The following is an 18,773-nucleotide window of genomic DNA, read 5'->3' as shown; positions in this document are numbered from 1 at the left end:
CATCATGTTCAGGCACAATCTAGTGGACTCTTTACGCACCAATAAGACCTTGCTGGGACGACGCTTATGTTCCTTGCTCAAGTGAGTAGTTTTTTATTTTAATAAATGGTGGAAATTTTTACTACTACACTATGAGTTCCTCCTTTGCCTTCATCTCTTCTTGAGCTCCATCTGTGGACTACTGGTTATTTCAAATACTTTGTTCTGGAGTCCTGGATTGTACCATCCATCCATTCCAGTGGGGATTTCTCCCATGAAAGTGCAGCCAGATCTCCATCTTTGAGGTCTTACCTAGTGGTAAGTGGCTTGTGAGTGGGGTGAGCACCTGGGTGTGGAGTGGTGTATATTCACACAGGATTACTGGATTTGAGTGACCCATTCATTTTATGATGAACTGTCTGCACTGAGTAGTCATTGATGGTCTGTCTTTTTTTTATTGGACTTCTTCTTTTGGATGCTTATGAATTAGCTTATTTGCACATGATGATGTTAAGCATGATTATCTAAATTTGATTTATTTTTGATGCACTAGCACTTTTTTATCTTGATGGCGCAACACATTTGTAATTTTAGCAGATCACCATAATCACATGATCGGGAGCCTGTCCAACTAGCCTTTATAGAAGGTGATAGCCTCAGTGTTTCTGTATTGACAGGTTTACCAACTTTGCCAATATAGAGCAATTGAACAAGCCCACATACAGCTGCATTCCAGGTATAAATTTTTTTTTTTTTTTTTTTTTTTTAATGGTGGAGAGGCAGGGCAATGTCACAACCTGCACCTCATCCAATCGGAGAACGCAAGGATCACTGCAGTAGTGGTGGGATTAACCAGGTATGGAATTTGCATACATACAATGTAATAATCTCCATACCTGGAATCAATCTTTAACTGCCGCTTTTCCCAGCTGCACAATAATTTCTTTCTCAGTGTCCTATGGGAGCAAAATTAAGGGGAGTATATGCACCTGGGATGAGCAGCAGATAAGCTAACCCGTTTTTTCCTGCATGAGCAAAGCACCTTTTTGCTTTAAAGTGTTCCTAAACCCAGGACCCTGCATTCACTGTATCTGGTCTCCCACAGGACACAGAACATGGAGATGCACTTACTGTAGTAAATATAAACTGCTAAATACCTTTTTCATCAGCAGTTAGAGCAGTCTTGTGACATCTATCAGTGTCCAGCAGAGCACTGGTTAAAGCTTGTAGGAGTTTTCATTCTCATCTGACTGTCCTATGCAGGATCCCTGACCCTCTGTCTGGACAGTGCTGATTGGCCCTGTGCTGATCACATGCACCCTCCCAAACAAAAACAAAAAAAGCGCTCTAGCAATACACACCAAATTGAGCATGTGCACCTTGTTCTCAAGGCTCTGTTCTATCAGGAGATGGATTGGGAACTGTGGAAGAAGGGGAGATTCAGAGAAGACAGGATCAAACAGCCTTTTTACACACTGCACAGGATTAACCCCTTATGCTCCACAGTGAGTATAACAAGCATGCTTTACTGCATATACAGACTGATTTTACTGTTGTGGGTTTACACCTGTTCACACCTGAGCGATTTTTTTTTTTTTTTTTTTTTTTCTGCTTGAAATTTGTAGTTCTTAAACGCTCAACAAGCCAAATCCCATTCATTTCAATGGCCCCTGTTCACATCTGAGCGTTCTGCTGCCTGAAGCAAAACGCCTGTCGCTCAAAGTACACAAGCTTCTTTTTGACAGGTTACAAGCCTTTTTGGCCCCCATAGGCTTTAATAGAATGCCTGAAATGTTTTTACGAGCGTTTTGTCGCTCATTTTCTGCTCAAACAGCAGCTCTCCACCCCTAATTTCCTCTCCCTCTCCTCCCCTTAGTGCTTTCTATTGGCTAAACAAAAATGCCTGAAGCTGCAAAACGCTTTAAATACGCTTCTAAACCGCATGTAATACACTTTTAAAAATGCTCAAAAACTCTCAAATAAAAACGCCAGTAAATTGCTACGCTCTGGTGTGAATGTAGCCTAAAGGCAGATGCTCTTCTGAAGTTTCACACAGTGTTAAAGGCCCTGAACTGCTGTTTATCTTCGGATGTCCATAAATATTTCTTGGCATATGAGACCAAATTCCTTGGGTTAAGTCATATATTATTTTAATGTTAAACCAATCCCTGGCTGCTAGTTCTGCAAGAGAACAAAAATCAGCTACAACAGCAGTAGTACTGGTAAGTATTTTAGTTGTTGTACTAAGCATTTTACATAGAGTGGCATTGTGGAAGTAAAGGCTAATGTAAATTTACTCATAAATGTTGCCTATCAGTTCTGTATACAGTTTATCAAAGAGAGCAGTGTAATTAACTTCATTCAGCTTGGACGAGATCATGTAATCCAGAAGCAGCAGCTCCCCTGTGTCAGTGAGTGGCTGCAAAATATATAGGAAAATAATGTTATGTCAAGTTTAAAACAGCAACTCACATACAGACGTATTAAATAGACGTATCGCAACAAATGCAAAAAGCGAACAGTCTTTCTCAGGTCTGTTGTGAGGGACCGGTGATGCCAGGAGACCAGGTGGTAATTAAAGCGGCTAACGAATTTCGAGGAAGGACCCTCTTTCTCAGAGCCAAAGCGATCTGCACCACACACTCCAAAACCCACTACCCAAGCGGGAGAGTTTTTCGTTAATCAGTGAGTGCCAGCTGCAGAAGATGAGAGGGCGCACTGACAACCGAGGAGAAATGGAAGCTGGTGGGTGATTTTTATAGCTCTGTGAAGTCGACCTCAATATCGAGTGCTCCCCGCCACAGGAGAGCCGGTGCTTCTGGATCACGTGACCGCACCCAAGCTGAATTAAAATTAAAATAAAATAATTTATTTACACTGCTCTTAAAGAAGTATGGCCAAAGCTATTTTGGCTATATTGACGTCAGAGTTTGATCGGGCTCTGAAAAGATCCCCATCATATGGTCCGGAGCCTGGACCGGGGGTGGGGGGGAATCTGCAGCCTCTGTCTGTGTGCAATGAAATTCATTAAAATGTATTTATGCGTTCGTGTGTAAAATTGCATTTAAAAAAAACTGCTGGGCAAATACCGTGTCACATAAAAATTTTATTTTCTAGGGCCTCTGCTACAAAAATATATAATGTTTGGGGGTTCTAAGTCATTTTCTAGTAAAAATGCAGATTTTTACTTGTAAACAAAAAGTGTCAGAATAAGGCCTGGTCTTAACCACTTGCGGACCGCCCGCCGTCATTGTACGTCGGCTGTTTGAAGTGGAGTACCGTTGTTATGGCAGCAGATAGCTGCCATAATTCGGGTATCCTCTGCAATGGCGGACAGTCTTCTTTGAGATAAAAGTGGTCTCTGAGGCGGATTCTCCGCAAGATCACTTTTATCGCGATCAGTAAGGGCAAAGGGTAAATTTGTAAACTTTGCTTATGGAGCTTTTTAAGGGTCAAAGTTTGTTGCCATTCCATGAGCGTGACATGTTGGGTATCAATTTACTCGGCATAACATTACCTTTCACAATATAAAAACAAATTGGGCTAACTTTCCTGTGTCTTGGTTTTTTTAATTCAAAAAAGTATATTTTTTTTCCAAAAATTTGTGCTTATAAGACCGCTGCACAAATACGGTGTGACAAAGTATTGCAACAACCGACAATTTTGTTTTTTTTGGGTGTCTGGAAAAAGAAACATGCCAAATGTGGCATGTCAGGGGGTCACCTGCAATTAAAGTGGAAGTTCCATTTTCGGGTGGAACTCCGCTTTAACTTGTAAACATCAAGTCTGAAAAATTAGGCTCGGTCCTTAAAGTGGTGGTAAGCCCTGTATAACCACTTTTACCACAGTTAAGCCTATAATGAGGCTTACCTGTAGGTACCATGAATTTCTCCTAAACTTGCAGTTCAGGAGATATTCACTGTATTTGCATGTGCCAATATTCATTGTACCTGCATGTATGTCAGCACATGCAGGTACAGTGAATATCTCCTAAACTGAAGAAACGGCTCGCTAGTGCAGTTTCTTAAGCTGCTGTGCCGTTACCAGCGGCTCCGGCAAATCACAGGGCCGGAGCCCGCAAACCCGGTGTGCCGGGACCTGCAAAAGCATTGTTCTAAGGTAAGTATTTCATAATGAGCTAGTATGCAATGCATACTAGCTCATTATGTCTTTTGTCGTAAAGTTTTTTTTTTTTTTATTGTTTTTTCATCTGGGTTTGCAACCAGTTTAACTAGTTAAAGTGGATAATGCCTGGCTGTGAAAAGGTCCCACACATGTGATATCGCCATACTCAGGCAGAAAAGCAGAATGTGTTTTGGGGTGTAGTTGCAAGTATGCCTATGCTCTCTGAGAGAAATGACTTGTTAATATGACATTTTTGTGAAAATGAATGCCTTCATTTTCCAAAGAATTGTGAAGAAAAAAATTGCAACTTCAAAAAACTCACCATGCCGCTTACTAAATACCTTGGACTGTAGACTTCCAAAAAAGGGGTAATTTGGGGGATATTTGTACTGTTTTGACATGTATAGTGATGACTGAGTAATTATCATTCAAGGTGTGAGAGCACTCAAAGCTAAAAATTGACGTGGGCAGGAAGGGGTGAAAGTGCCCAGTATTGAGGTAGTTAATAAGCGATATGCAGCATAGTTAGGGGCAGGCAACATTTTTAAGCAGGCTTTTATTAGCATTTACTCCCAACTTTAAGGTGGCTGGAGGCTGGTTAAGTTCAAATTTACATGGGTACTACTTTAAACTTGGCATCATCTACATAAATAATAATTAAAATAATCAGACATAAGACCCCTTTTCACACTGAGGTAGTTTTCAGGCATTTAACGCTAAAAATAGCACCTGTAAACTGCCTGAAAACTGCCTCTCAAGCCTCCCCAGTGTGAAAGCCTGAGTGATTTCACACTGGGGTGGTGTGCTTGCAGGACGGGAAAATAAGTCCTGCAAGCAGCACCTTTGGGGCGGTTTTAACCCCTTCTTTGGGGGTTAAAAAAACCCCGCTAGCAGCTGAAAAGCGCCGCTCACACTAGCAGCGCTTTACCTCTAAGGGACCCGCAGTTCCAGTGTGAAAGTAGCCTTAGACCCCTTCCACACTGGGGTGCTTTTTCAGGCGTTTTAGCAGTAAAAATAGCACCTGCAAAGCGCCTTTCAAGCCACCCCAATATAAAAGCCCGAGTGCTTTCACACTGGGGTGGTGCGCTAGCAGGACGTGAAAAAGTCCTGCAAGCAGCATCTTTTGGGGCAGTGTGGGAGTGGTGTACACACCGCTCCAAAAACACCTGGCCCATTGAAATGAATAGATAGCACTGCTGAAGCACCTGCAAAGCGATTTGGCAGCGCCGTAACTCCGGCGCTGTTAACCCTTCCTTTCTTCGACCGCTAGTGGGGGTTAAAAGCACCCCACTAGCTGCCGAAAAGCGCCACTATAACAGCAGTAAAACTAGCGGAGCTTTACCGCTAACACCTGCACCGCCCCAGTGTGAAAGGGGTCTAAGAGCTTCTGCAGCTATGGCGTAAGACCCCTTTCATACTGAAGCGCTTCTAAACTTCCAGTAAAACACTGAGCGCTTTTGCAGCGCTTTTTAGACCCCTTTCACACTGGAGGCGTTTTTCAGGCACTTTAGCACTAAAAATAGCGCCTGTAAAGTGCCTGAAAAAAGCCTCATCTGCAATCGCACCGCTCCTAAAGCACCCCTGCCCATTGAAATCAATGGGCAGCACCTGCAAACTGGCAATTAGGGCCTCAAGAAATGAGAGAGGCCGTCAGTACAGCAGGTGTGCTCAAAATAGACCCATTTTGCAGCACTTTTAAGGCGCTGGTGTGAACCAGCAATTGGGGCCTCAAGAAATGAGATAGGCCGTCAGTACATCAGGTGTGATAAAAAAAGACCTGTGTTTTTGCTTTTGAGACGCTTTGGAAGTGCTGCCCTTTAGTTTCAACGGGCAGGGGTGTTTTGGGAGCACTATTAAGCAATCCCAACCCGCCCCAAAAATGCTGCTTACAGAACTTTTTCTAACGTTTTGCAAGCGCTCCACACCAGTGTGAACACACACACTGCAGAGAATGGGAGGCAGTTTTCAGGCGCTAAAACGCCTGAAATCTGCCTCAGTGTGAAAGGGGTCCTGGCAAACTGCTTGTGGAAATCGATAAAAGGCTCTAGTATCTTAGGCTCGATTTTACACCTATGCATGTTGCTTTTGAGCGTTTCTGCAGTGTTTTTTGTGATGCTTGCTGCGTTTTTGCTGCGTTTTTGCCGCGTTTTGCTTTTTTTTTTTTTTTTTTTTTTTTTTTTTTTAGACTGTATACAGTCTAAAAAAAAAACGCTCAAAACGCATTAAAAACGCTGCAAAAACACTGCACTTGCGTTTTTGATGCTGGTCCATTGAATTCTATTACATGCAAAACGCTGCATTTTGCATGAAAAAAAGTCCCTGACCCTTTCCAAAAACGCAGAGGTACAAAAAGGCATTGATGTTAACATGTTCCATAGGAACCCATGTTAAAAAATTCCCATGCATTTCTGCAAAATCCATCAAAAAACGCGCTAGTGTGAATGGAGCCTTAGAGGATGATACCAATGTGCCCCAAAAGCAGCTAAGAATAATGAAAAAGTCACACATCGCACATTTTTTAAGGTGAAAAGGGAGAAGTATTTATAGCTAGCAGAGGTTGGTTTGATGGATTAAAAAAAAAAAATCAACTTTCCATAGAATACATATCACTGGTGAAATGGTTAGGTGCAGATACCAGGCTATAAAGGAATTTGCTGCAAATCTGAAAGCTGTCATCCAGCAAGGCAACTGTCTTTACCATCTTGGCTTTAACCACTTCAAGTCCCTTCCAGGCCAGACCAATTTTCAGTTTTCAGCCCTGTCGTACTTTGAATAACATTTACTCAGCCATGCACCACTGTACCCAAATGAATTTTATAGCCTTTTTTTAGATAGGTAGAGCTTTCATTTGGTGGTATTTAATTAACCACTGGGTTTTTCATTTTTTGCTATGTAAACAAATACCAAAAATTTTGGGAAAAAAAAGTTTTCTTGGTTTCTGTTATGAAATGTTGCAGATAAATCTTTATAAATTTATGCCAAAACATATTCTGCTATGTTTCTTTGGTAAAAAATAACCCAAATCGGTGTATTTAGTCTATGTGAAAGTTTAGAGTCTACAAACCATGTACAGTACAGGCAGCAGGCAGAGACTTGGACAGCAAATAAACAAAGTATTGGTCCAGGCAGCAGGCAGGAACGTGGTCCATAAACAGGCCAGGGGTAGCACAGGCAGATAACTTGAGCAAATGGCCAAAGGATTGGTCCAGGTAGAAACATCAGGCTTAGAGCCTCAGTCAGGTAAGACTGGACACGGATAGAGGCTTCTTCACATCCAAAGTTCTTCGAAACCTGCGGACTCCAGACCCTGATTTAGGAATTACAAAACAGGAGAAAACTAAATGTTTAGTTTTCTCCACTTAGAAACACTAATCCGGAGGCCCTCATTCTACTTATGATCGACCCCTGTGTTGTCTTGGATCCCACTACTACAGTGGCAGGGTAAAAGATCAGTCCAGGTGGCGGGCAAAAACATGGTCAATGGACAGGCCAAGGTCAATTTAGGCAAAAGGGCAAAGGTGTGGTTGACTATGCAGGCAAATGGTCGGTCCAGGTAGCAGGCAGAAATGTGGTTTAGAACACGGATACAGGGAAATGGCAGGTAATCGCATGAGAAATAGCTTCACTATACCTTCACCAATATCGTAATGAAGTATGGTAGCGACGGAAGCAGTCTCCTTCAATACAACCATTGCAGGGAGTAATCTTGAATTTCAAGGCTGACTACTTACTACACACATTCAGGAAACACTGAAAATTGATAGTGAAGATAAACAATGCATGAGGCAATTTAGGAAAGACTACAATGTGAGGAGTGCAATAGATAATATCAGAGCAGCCTGGGATAAAAGGGCTCCAAAGTGCATGAATGGAATTTGGAAAAGCTGTGACCACAAGCTACAACTTGGAGGACGTTCAAAAAGAATCAGTCTTCCAAAACTGGTCAGTGAAGCAAAGCTGGAGGGCAATTTTGAGGAATTGCTGCATTCTCATGGCAGGTGTCCAAACCATGATAAACAATTAGCAGAGAGAAGCATCCAGAGTGATTTTACAGCTTCTTTTTCAGAAGAGTAAATGCACCGTTTAATACAGACTTCCTTAGAATCAGCATTACACAAATGAACAATTGGCTTGTACAGTGAGGGGGAAAAAAGTATTTGATCCCCTGCTGATTTTGTACGATTGCCCACTGACAAAAAAAATGATCAGTCTATAATTTTAATGGTAGGTTTATTTTAACAGCGAGAGACAGAATAACAACAACAAAAATCCAGAAAAGCACATTTCAAAAAAGTTATAAATTGATTTGCATTTTGATGAGTGAAATAAGTATTTCCCCTTCGCAAAACATGACTTGGTACTTGATGGCAAAACCCATGTTGGCAATCGGAGGTCAGGCGTTTCTTGTAGTTGGCCACCAGGTTTGCACACATCTCAGGAGGGATTTTGTCCCACGCCTCTTTATAGATCCTCTCCAAGTCATTAAGGTTTTGAGGCTGATGTTAGGTAACTCGAACCTTCAGCTCCCTCCACATATTTTCTATGGGATTAAGGTCTGGAGGCTGGCTAGGCCACTCCAGGACCTTAATGTGCTTCTTCTTGAGCTACTCTTTTGTTGCCTTGGCCATGTGTTTTTGGGTTCTCATCATGCTGGAATACCCATCCACGACCCATTTTCAATGCCCTGGCAGAGGGAAGGAGGTTCTCACCCAAAATTTGATGGTACATGGCCCTGTCCATCGTCCCTTTTGATGTGGTGAAGTTGTTCTGTCCCCTTAGCAGAAAAACACCCCCAAAGCATAATGTTTCCACTTCCATGTTGTCAGAAACCATGAATCAGACTGAGACAGAAGTACAGTTAAAAAACACTTGTTTAATAATAATCAAAAGGTAAACCGAGTAAACGTAGTCAAAACATAGCCAGAGTTCAGGAACCAGAACGGATAGTCAGGGAGCCAGAGATAAATGTCAGCCAAGCAAGTCTTTAACAGGAACACAGGAAGAGCATCTCTAGAGATGTGACCAAGGTGAAGGCAGAGATCATCTGGACTGGACGGCTTAAGTAGGCAGGACTGACGAGCAGGATATCATCAACAGGTGAGTCACTGTGAAGAGATCGGAGCTGGCAATTAGCTGGCAACAGCTGAGCGGCCAGCTTTGTGACGGAAGGGCTGAGCCCAGCCCTGACACATGTTTGACGGAGGGGGATGGTGTTCTTGGGGGTCATAGGCAGCATTCCTCCTCCTCCAAACACTGCGAGTTGAGTTGATGCCAAAGAGCTTGATTTTGGTCTCATCTGACCCCCAGTTATCCTTTTGAATCATTCAGATGTTCATTTGCAAACTTCAGACAGGACTGTACATGTGCTTTCTTGAGCAGGGAGACCTTGTGGGTGCTACAGGATTTTAGTCCTTCACGGCGTGATGTGTTACCAATTGTTTTCTTGGTGACTACGGTCACAGCTGCCTGGAGATCATTGACAAGATTCTACAGTGTAGTTCTGGGCTTATTCCTCCAAAATCGATGTCTTTTGTGATGAAACATGTCGGACGGAGCCTAGGAGTAACATTATTACGCCTGCTCTGCTGATCGGAGCTGTTTTACATGCTATCTCTAGCTTTTGGATTGTGAGTACCTTTTCTTTACAATAAAATGTGGGTGTTTTAACTACTACACCAGATATTGCCTAACCTGTCTGAGAAACCTCTTATGGCAGTGAGCAATTTTTGTTGTTATGATTACTCTGATACATTCATGTGTTAGACCTCCTATTCCAAATCATCTGTTAAAGCGGAGTTCCACCCAGAAATGGAACTTCCGCGGATCGGATACCAACCCCCCCCCTCCAGTGTCACGTTTGGCATTTGTCAAAACCAGGTATCTGCTCTAGGGTTGCACTGATACTAGTATCGGCATCGGTGCCGATACCGAGTATTTGCACAAGTATCGGTACTCGTGCAAATGCACCAATACCTGAAACTGATACTTTCAGCCTTGGTTCTTTGAGCTGTCAGTGGGTCACCCCAGTGTTAAAGAAGTCCGGTAATTGGAGCTGTGAAAAAAAAAAAAGTAGCCGGCAATGTTTATTAACAACATTGCTCAGCCCTGAATGAAACACTTAAATAAAAAGAAACATATTATTATTATTTTTTATTTTTTTTTGTATCTTTCTGTTTCTTCTTCTGCAAATCAAAGGGATGAACAGATGTTCCTCTGTTTAACCCCTTATTAACCCTTAATTTACTTCCTATTCTCCTCCATTTAATTATTTTCCTGCTTTTTTTTTTTTTTTTTTCACGTCTGTTTTATGAACGATATACAACTAAAACTTTTTTTTTTTGTTTGCTTTGTTAGTGAATATTTTACACATATATTAACATATATATTTACACATTTCACATTGAAAAAAAATCTATTTATCTCATTTGTAAATAACTTTTCAATGCTTTGTACCATTGCTGACGGCTGAAGTTAAAACAAAACAGTTGCTGTAGGTATCGGTAATTGGTATCGGCGAGTACTAAAAAAAGTATCGGTACTTGCTAAAAAAAAAATGGTTTCGGTGTATCCCTAATCTGCTCCCACCTCTGGGGAAAGTTTTGTGCAGTGAACTACCCAACGTCCAGCCTCTCCTCCCAAAAACCCACCCCTGCTGCCTTCTGGGAGACACACAGGTCCCAGAAGACTCGCGCATGTGAAGTAAGAAAGGCTTCACTTCCTGTTTCCCTTAGTAAGGATGCCATTGCCGACATCGCAGGACAGGTAAGTGTCATATATTAAAAGTCAGCAGCTACAGTATTTGTAGCTGCTGACTTTTATTTTATTTTTTTCCCAGGCGGAACTCCGCTTTAAACAGTGAAAAGCGTGTATTAGTGGTGAAGCACTGGAAAGAGAGACAGCATGTTTATTAATTATTCATTTTTGGTTGGACTTTTTTTTTTTGGTTGTGCTTTAACCACTGATTGGTTTCTGTATCACTTTTGTGGATTGTTTTAACCAATTTCTTATTCATATTTATTGTGCATTATGCATGGTTGATTTATGATTATGTGTTATGGTTTGAAGGGGACAGCACACAATTTTTTATTTTACAGTTCATTGCTGACTTGCCATGCCTTGTTCTGCAATGTCTTTACGTGTAGCCATCTTTTTTTCGAGGTAGGGCTTTGCTTCCTCATGTCGGAACCTCAAGAAAGAACAATAATGAGCAGCACAGTAATGACATCACCAGATTTCACTCCAAATCTCATGAGCTAATCTGTCAGTAGCAGTGCCTTAGATCTCACACTGCAAATATACAGTTATGAGACTGAAGGGACAGGAGTGCCTAGGCAGCCTCGCATACCGGGAAACGCACTGCAATTTTTTTTTTTAGGAGGAATTGAAGACAAAAGATATATTTTAAGGCACTGCTTAGGCACAATTAACATTTCTAGATTTTCCCTGTAACATAGAAAATATCACTTTTTGGATGTAGTTCCTTTTTTATCTGGGTATGAAGAATGTCATAACAGCAAATGTTTATTTTTATTACGAAGGTGCACTTGTTCTAAGAGATCTCTAGATAATAACTTTGGAAAGGACATTGGGTAGTGTTATGTGTTAATTGCTCTTACCCCAAGTGCAGGCTCTCTATTATAACGTTGCTGCAAATGGTGACCTCATATGCGTCTATTGCAACAAGTAATTATTCAGAAAATAGCAGGGACTCTGTGCATCTCACTAAAGGCAGTCAGATTTCAACTTTTTTTTTTTTTTTCCAGATAACCACAGTAAATGTAATTCACACATTAGACTTGCCTCCTTCTGTCCTTTCCAAAGTTCATTCATGAAGCTCTCACCTAATAGTAATCTTTATAAATTTGTTTAGATGTGTGGGTAAATTTGATCAGCATTATTCAAATAATCTTATCAATCTGTCTTACACATGCCTTTATTACTGTCACAGTGATTGTGCTTTCACTGCTCCTCTCACTCATTACAAGCACATCAGTCAGCTCAGACTAAAGTCTGGCACACACTAGAGGCTTTTTTTTCGGGTTGCACAAAAAAAAAAAACTGACACCTCTGGTCGGGAGCCGCCGTACAAACCACGCGAGGTTAGTCCAGTAATCTCCCTCGCTGAGCTGTTGTGTTCTGACAGTGGGACAGCCCCCACCACCAGAACACGCTGATCAGTGGTCTCTGCCATTGGCTGAGAGCGCTGATCAGGAGTCTGTCGGCTGCTGGTTTTCCAGCATGCACACCCGACAGAAGCCGGGCCAAACGGCCGGCTTCTGTAAGACAGACCGACATACATACAGGCAGCATATCAGCCGGTATTTTTTGTACTGGCAAATGTCTCCCGACATTCTGCCCGTGTGTACGGGGCTTAAGGGCTCATGGAAACGGGCAGTTTGGCTCGCGGAACATAAGTCGGCTTTCACACAAGTCGCCTTTCACACTGAGGCGCTTCTAAACTGCCAGTAAAACACTGAGCGCTTTTGAAGAGCTTTCCATTCATTACAATGGAGAGGGGAGTTTTTTTCACTGCCCTGCCAGTGCTCTGCCCCAGTGTGAAAGCATTCATTAGGTTTTCGTGAGCTTTTCAGATGCTTTTTTTTAGCGTGAAAGGGGTCCAAAAAATACTGTGTTTTTGGATGCAACAGAGGCACAGGTGCAGCCATCAAGCCCGTCAATATCAATGACAGGCTGAAGTATGCAGGGACTGGACACTGTTCTTGCCAGTACTCACAGGACTGTGTCCGCGTTATACATCCCTTAACACATAGTCCTTAAACCCCTAAACACGAGTAGCGTTTGGAACAGTGTACAGCCACTGTGTAATTTAGCCTGTCATTGATTATGCAGGCTGCTGGTTATGAACTATACTTCATCTGTGCCTCCCTTGCATCCAGAAACCTCAGAGTTTTTACGCTGTATGAGCCAAATTGCCCTTGTCCATTGAACCCTAAGGGTCTGTGCCGGAAGGTTTTTGCTCACTTCAAGCGGGTTACCTTTTTGATCAGATCAGTTTAGAAACATGTTTTTGTATTTGTGAGATACTTCTAATATGGTGGCTTGGACCAACTAATTAAAATGGATTTAAATTTTTTTTTTTTTTTTAATTTTATTGTTTAATAATAACTCAACCCAAAAGACCGTTTCTAATGTTGGTTTGTATACCGTTTTAGATAGCAGATGTCTTTTTCTCTCATTGTGCTAGGCGTAAATGCAACAGAATATGATTCTAAAATTGATTACTCTTCCCCGGAGCAGCATGTGTCTAAATATAAACAATATGTTCCTAAATATAAAATGTGTCTGATTTTCCTGGAGCTGATCAGGTTTCTCACTGTGCTGATTAAAATAGATTCAATCTCAGCCTTTTTTTTTTTTTTTTTTTTTTTTAAATAGAATCATATTTTTATTATTAATCTGGGACACTTTAGACTTAAAGCTGAACTTCAGGAAAAAAAAACTAATGTTTTCCTCAATAGCCACAAATGATTTAAATCCACTTTGTGTGCAGTCAATGCCTTTGCAAACACATACTGTATATTACCTTGTAAACGTAGGGACATAATCACTGTGCTGCAAATAACCTGTGTGGAGGGCGGAGCTGGGGAGGGGGGGACCCTGTAGGCTCCACCTTCTTAAGAGCAGAAAACCACGGGGGGCAGATACAAGACCAGTCACTCTGCACAACAGTGACCGGTCTTTATTACAGGAAGCTCCAGCACAGACAAAACATTTTACACTGGAAGAAATACACAAAGCACACCAAGATTCAAGGAAGAATATTAATGCCTCTTGTGTTTTTAGACATTTGTTTTCACAAAGCTAACCCAACAAGATAGGGATACTTATTGTCAAAGAAGATAAAGAATTTGCAATCCAGTTCAATGACAGTAAAGCTGGCCATAGATAATACAATTTTCTTTCCTGCAACCACAGGTTGCAGGAAATAAAATTGCTTGATCCCCCTATCAACAAAGTGTTAATATGGGGGGGGGGGGGGATCCCTCCCTGCAGAGCTATTGTGTTCTCCCAGTAGGGTGGGCACAAGGAACTGTTCCTGCATGGAGAACATATAGCCGCTGGCAATAATTGCATCTTAAAAATCTGACATGCTGGTTGTATCCATCAACTTGGGTACAATGAGTCCGCCCATACATGGTTAGAATCTCAAATTAGAACCATCTATGACTGGCTTTAAAATATTAGTCACATGGTTGAAAATAAAGTGACTTAGGGCTTGTTTACCCTTGTTTACACTGTCCAGGGATCCAGCGAAGTCCCCACCTGAGCCGATTCTTCAATCGACTTCGGGTCCAGGCGCCAGCATCTTAACTAAGGGAAACCGGCTTTGCAGTCACAAGGGAGCGAGGCGCACTGCGCTTTCTGAATGGTCACAGTCTTCTGGGACGTGACGTGTCCCAGAAGACTGTGGGGGAAAGAAGGGGGGGCCGAGCTTCCGATCAGATCACTGTGGCAATCTGACCGGAAGTAGGAGTGGGTTCCTGGCAAAACCAAGTACCCGCCCCCCCCCCCCCCCCAAAAAAAAGTGCCAAATGTGGCAGTGGAGGGGGGAGGATGCAAACAAGGGGAAGTTCCGCTTTAAACTGCAGCTCCACTGCCTATTTTTACCATCCTTTGCCGCAAGAGTAGATGAGGCCTTAGGCTTGTGTAAAGTTTTTTGTGCATTGAGGCTATCCTAGTGATGTATTTTTAGAAGCCTTCAATAGTTTGTGTAGATCTGGGTTACTAATGTGTTTGCAGTTGTAGAATGAACATTAACTGCATCAATGATGGCTGCTGCACTTATCAGAAAAATCTGACAGGTTCATATTGTTCAAGGTTCAAAGGTGTTTTTTTTTTTCCTTGGGAAATCATCTTCACTCAGCCTTTGTAGGCAGGGCCTAGAGCCTCTGATGTGATCTGCTGTCGCTTACTAGACATCAGGTGAGCCTGTGTAATTTGTAACCTAGACATACGTCTGAAGGAATCATATTGTTGATAAGGTCGTGTCTACTCAATACTTTTTATTTCAATTTTTTGGTGAGGGTCACTGGGTTTAATCTCTAACTAGATTTATACTTGTCTGGTGATTCGATCTTTCCTCCAAATATATATATATATATAAAATATATATGTATGTATGTGTATGTGTGTATGTATGTATGTGTGTGTGTGTGTGTGTGTGTATGTATATGTGTGTATATATATATATATATATATATATATATATATATATATATATATATATATATATATATATATATATATATATATATATATATATATTAAAATAATCAACTTTCTCTGATAAATAGTACACAACATAAAATAGATGGGGAGGAATGGACAATGCAACAGAAAAAGTTTCATTGCATGGCGACTTCTACAGTTAGGTGTAGTTGGGCTAATGAGTAAATCACAACAATGGAGACTGAAAGATTTAAAAGCCAATAGGTGGTTCAACCTACCAGATCACAGCCAGACCTGAAATATCTGTTTTGTGTGTGCTTTTCCTTTTTCAATTCTAAAACAAGCTGCTTATGCTATCTAGCAAATGCTGCCACTGTACAAAAGTCATAAATTTGACTCCATTTACTTTGTGCAACTTCTTTGTGATCCCCTGCAGATTTCGGCAGAGGAAGGGACAGCCCTAGGGATCAGTCAGGTGCGCTGCATGTACATGGACCACAAGGAGTGAGGGGTGACTTTTTCAGTTGATAGCAGTCTGTTGCAATTCTCAAATCACAAACTGGATATGAGAAAGTGACCAGTAGTTGCTGCTCTAACAGCAGAAACAAAAAGCTAGGTCTCTGGCAGGTGAAACGGCGGATATATATATATATATATATATATATATATATATATATATATATATATATATATATATATATATATATATATATATATATATATATATATATATATATATATATATTATTGTATTTAACTTTATTTAAGATGTTTGGACTTCTGAATTGGTGTCGGTAATCCCAATGCAACAGATTTGTATAATTTAGAAGATTTGAATGCTTTCACCTACATTCTAGATCTCATAATTTTTTTTTTTTCAAAATATTTTATTTTCTGTGCTCAATTCCACGGCCACATGACATTCAGGTACTTGCTTCGCTCCACAGTTCAAGAGTGGGTGGAGCAAGCAGGAAAGCTCTTTTGGCAGCAAAGGCAGAATTTGTGCTGATTGATGGCCTCTGTCATACTCCTGAGCTCACCAATAAGAGCATCAATTGGGGCAGAGAGCAGGATAACAAAGTAATGTGGGGCACCTTCTAGACAAGAAACAAGAAGTGCACTATTTTCAAACAGGGATCTTCCAGGGCATGCTCAGTGAGAATGGCAACAGAGGATACTCAGGATTGGCTGCTATTCTGTTGCCATCTGAATAAGGAAGTACAGTGAAATGGCAGGATCAACCAGGTATTTGGGAACAATCGCAACATGCATAATGGAAAAGGTTGTGCACATAGGTAGAGATCATATTTTTACAGGTAATGACAGCAAAATACATTTTGGGTTTAATGACACCTTAACATTTGTTTACATGTCTTGCTTATACAGTTTTAATGTAGAATCTAGTTTTGTGCTAACTTGATGCAACTCATAGAATATGCTTATACCTTACTTCCACTTTTCTTCTTCCCACAGAAGATGATCCACAGCCTCTTCCTCATCAATGGGTCAAGTGACATCTTTTTAGAGAAACACTGGAAGAGCGTAGTGAGTCGCTCTGTGTGTGATTATTTCTTTGAAGCTCAGGAGAAGGCAGCGGATGTGGAGAATGTTCCTCCCGTCATTCCCACCCCTCATCATTACCTTATCAGCATTTACCGAGAAAAAATGTTCTTTGTGGCAGTCGTTCAGAGTGAGGTGACACCACTTTTTGTTATTGAGTTTCTTCATCGAGTCGCAGATACATTTCAGGTACTTACTAATGCTGGTATTTGATTTTATTGCTATATTTGAAATGGGTCTTTTTTTGTTTTATAGTGTACCATTCTCATGAAACAGCAAGTTCCTGGTTACTAGTTTGCTAACATTGTGTGACAGATGTTTTTACTATTAAACAGTGGAACTTCTGATGGGAATAATAAGTACAAAAAATATATATATATAACCAATACTTTTGGGGTGCAAAATGAATGGGCTCAAATCGCACTGCAAAGAATTGCATGCAATTTGAACAGAAATATGTTTTGTGTGAACCCAGGCTTGTCAGTGATTTCAGCCTGGGTTCAATGTAAAATGTCCTCTGTCACAGGATACCTGGTTATCTGCTTTCCTTTCCTCATGCTGTGGCAGCGCTGAGGAAAGGAATTTCCAATAACTGGCGTTTTGTTTAAATGTGACCAGCTGTGATTGGACACAGCTAATCAAATGGTAAATGGCTGCTGTGATTGGCCTTTTACCGCAATTTGTGATCAGCTTACACAGCGCACCTGATGAGCATCCCAGGGGTGCGCGGGTGGCAAGTTTCTGGGAAAACCGAAATAGACGCCCTCCCAGAACTGTACAACCACACAATCGCCCTCTTTCGGCTATTGCGCAGACAGCAAGTGGGAGGCGGATGCAGAAGGCTAAAAAAAAAAGCCTAGGCGCCAGGACGCAATTTCTAGTAGTCATGGCGACCTGGCGCCTGGGATTTGACGAGCCCTGAGACAAACAAAGGCAGACATGTTTAAAGTCCAGTCTGTGTGGCAATCAAGACTCCCTCTATAGATAGTGGAGGAGTGAGCATTTCCATCCAGCGACAGGAAGTTTGTTATTTACAGAATTATCAGGTGAAAATAAAGGAAAAATTACTGGGAAAAAAACAATGCAGCCACCACACACACCACCACAGGGACTGGTAAGCTGCAATATATTACATTTTTGATTTTGGCTTTAGATGCTGCAAATATCTGTCAGGTTTAATTTTATCTGTGAACTCATTGGGGAGATTTTCCCTCACTTCCTGTCATTAAAGTGGTGTTCCGGCCGAAATTATACTTTTTAAATAAAAATACCCCTATAATACACAAGCTTAATGTATTCTAGTAAAGTTGGTCTGTAAACTAAGGTCTGTCTTGTTAGTTTATAGCAGTAGTTTATAAAATAACAAACTTACAGCAGGCCGTGGTCATCTTAAGTCTGGGCATCTGAAGCCAGACTGTATTTCTTCCTGGATCTCATCCTTGCAGATCTCGCACATGCTCAGTGCAGCACAAGCAGTGTAATAGGTTTCAGGTCAGCTTTCCATAGCAACGGCAGTGTCAGAGGAAGTTGCCACCCCTTCCCAGAAGGCATTGCAAACAGGAAATAATGCGATGGGCCGCGGCCAGAGAGGAGGAAGTGAAAAATTGAATACAGCAGATATACAGTAAGTGCTGAGAAAAAAAAAATAAAAAGATATCCAATTCGTTTACAGTGCACAGTTTAGTGAGGGATGCTAAAGAGTTGTAAAAGTGGGTGGAACTCCACTTTAAACTCCCATGAAATAGAGGGTGCAGCTGTCACCGGAAAACAGCAATAATGATATTTTCAGGGGTTATAACCCTTCTTCATGCTACTAAAAATGTTTTTTGTCCTTGTCTGTATTCACATTGGTTAGATTTCCCATCACTGCTTGTCCTGACAGGATGGAACAAGTGGTGATACAAAATGGGACAGTTACA

At 41.3% G+C, this 18,773-nt stretch overlaps 1 protein-coding gene across 1 annotated transcript in view; it reads left to right on the top strand.

Moving 5' to 3' along the window:
- AP3M1 (adaptor related protein complex 3 subunit mu 1) overlaps window positions 1-18,773 on the top strand; it is a 77,767-nt gene that overhangs the window by 12,866 nt on the left and 46,128 nt on the right. The window contains exon 2 of the mRNA XM_073596759.1: window positions 16,768-17,043. Coding sequence (XP_073452860.1) covers window positions 16,771-17,043 — 273 coding nt within the window. The 5' untranslated portion in view covers window positions 16,768-16,770. The remainder of the gene's footprint in view (window positions 1-16,767; window positions 17,044-18,773) is intronic.

The sequence above is a fragment of the Aquarana catesbeiana genome, linkage group LG08 (genome assembly GCF_042186555.1).
Source record: "Aquarana catesbeiana isolate 2022-GZ linkage group LG08, ASM4218655v1, whole genome shotgun sequence".
Classification (NCBI taxonomy): Eukaryota; Metazoa; Chordata; class Amphibia; order Anura; family Ranidae; genus Aquarana; species Aquarana catesbeiana.
This window is presented reverse-complemented; position numbering and strand designations above follow the sequence as displayed.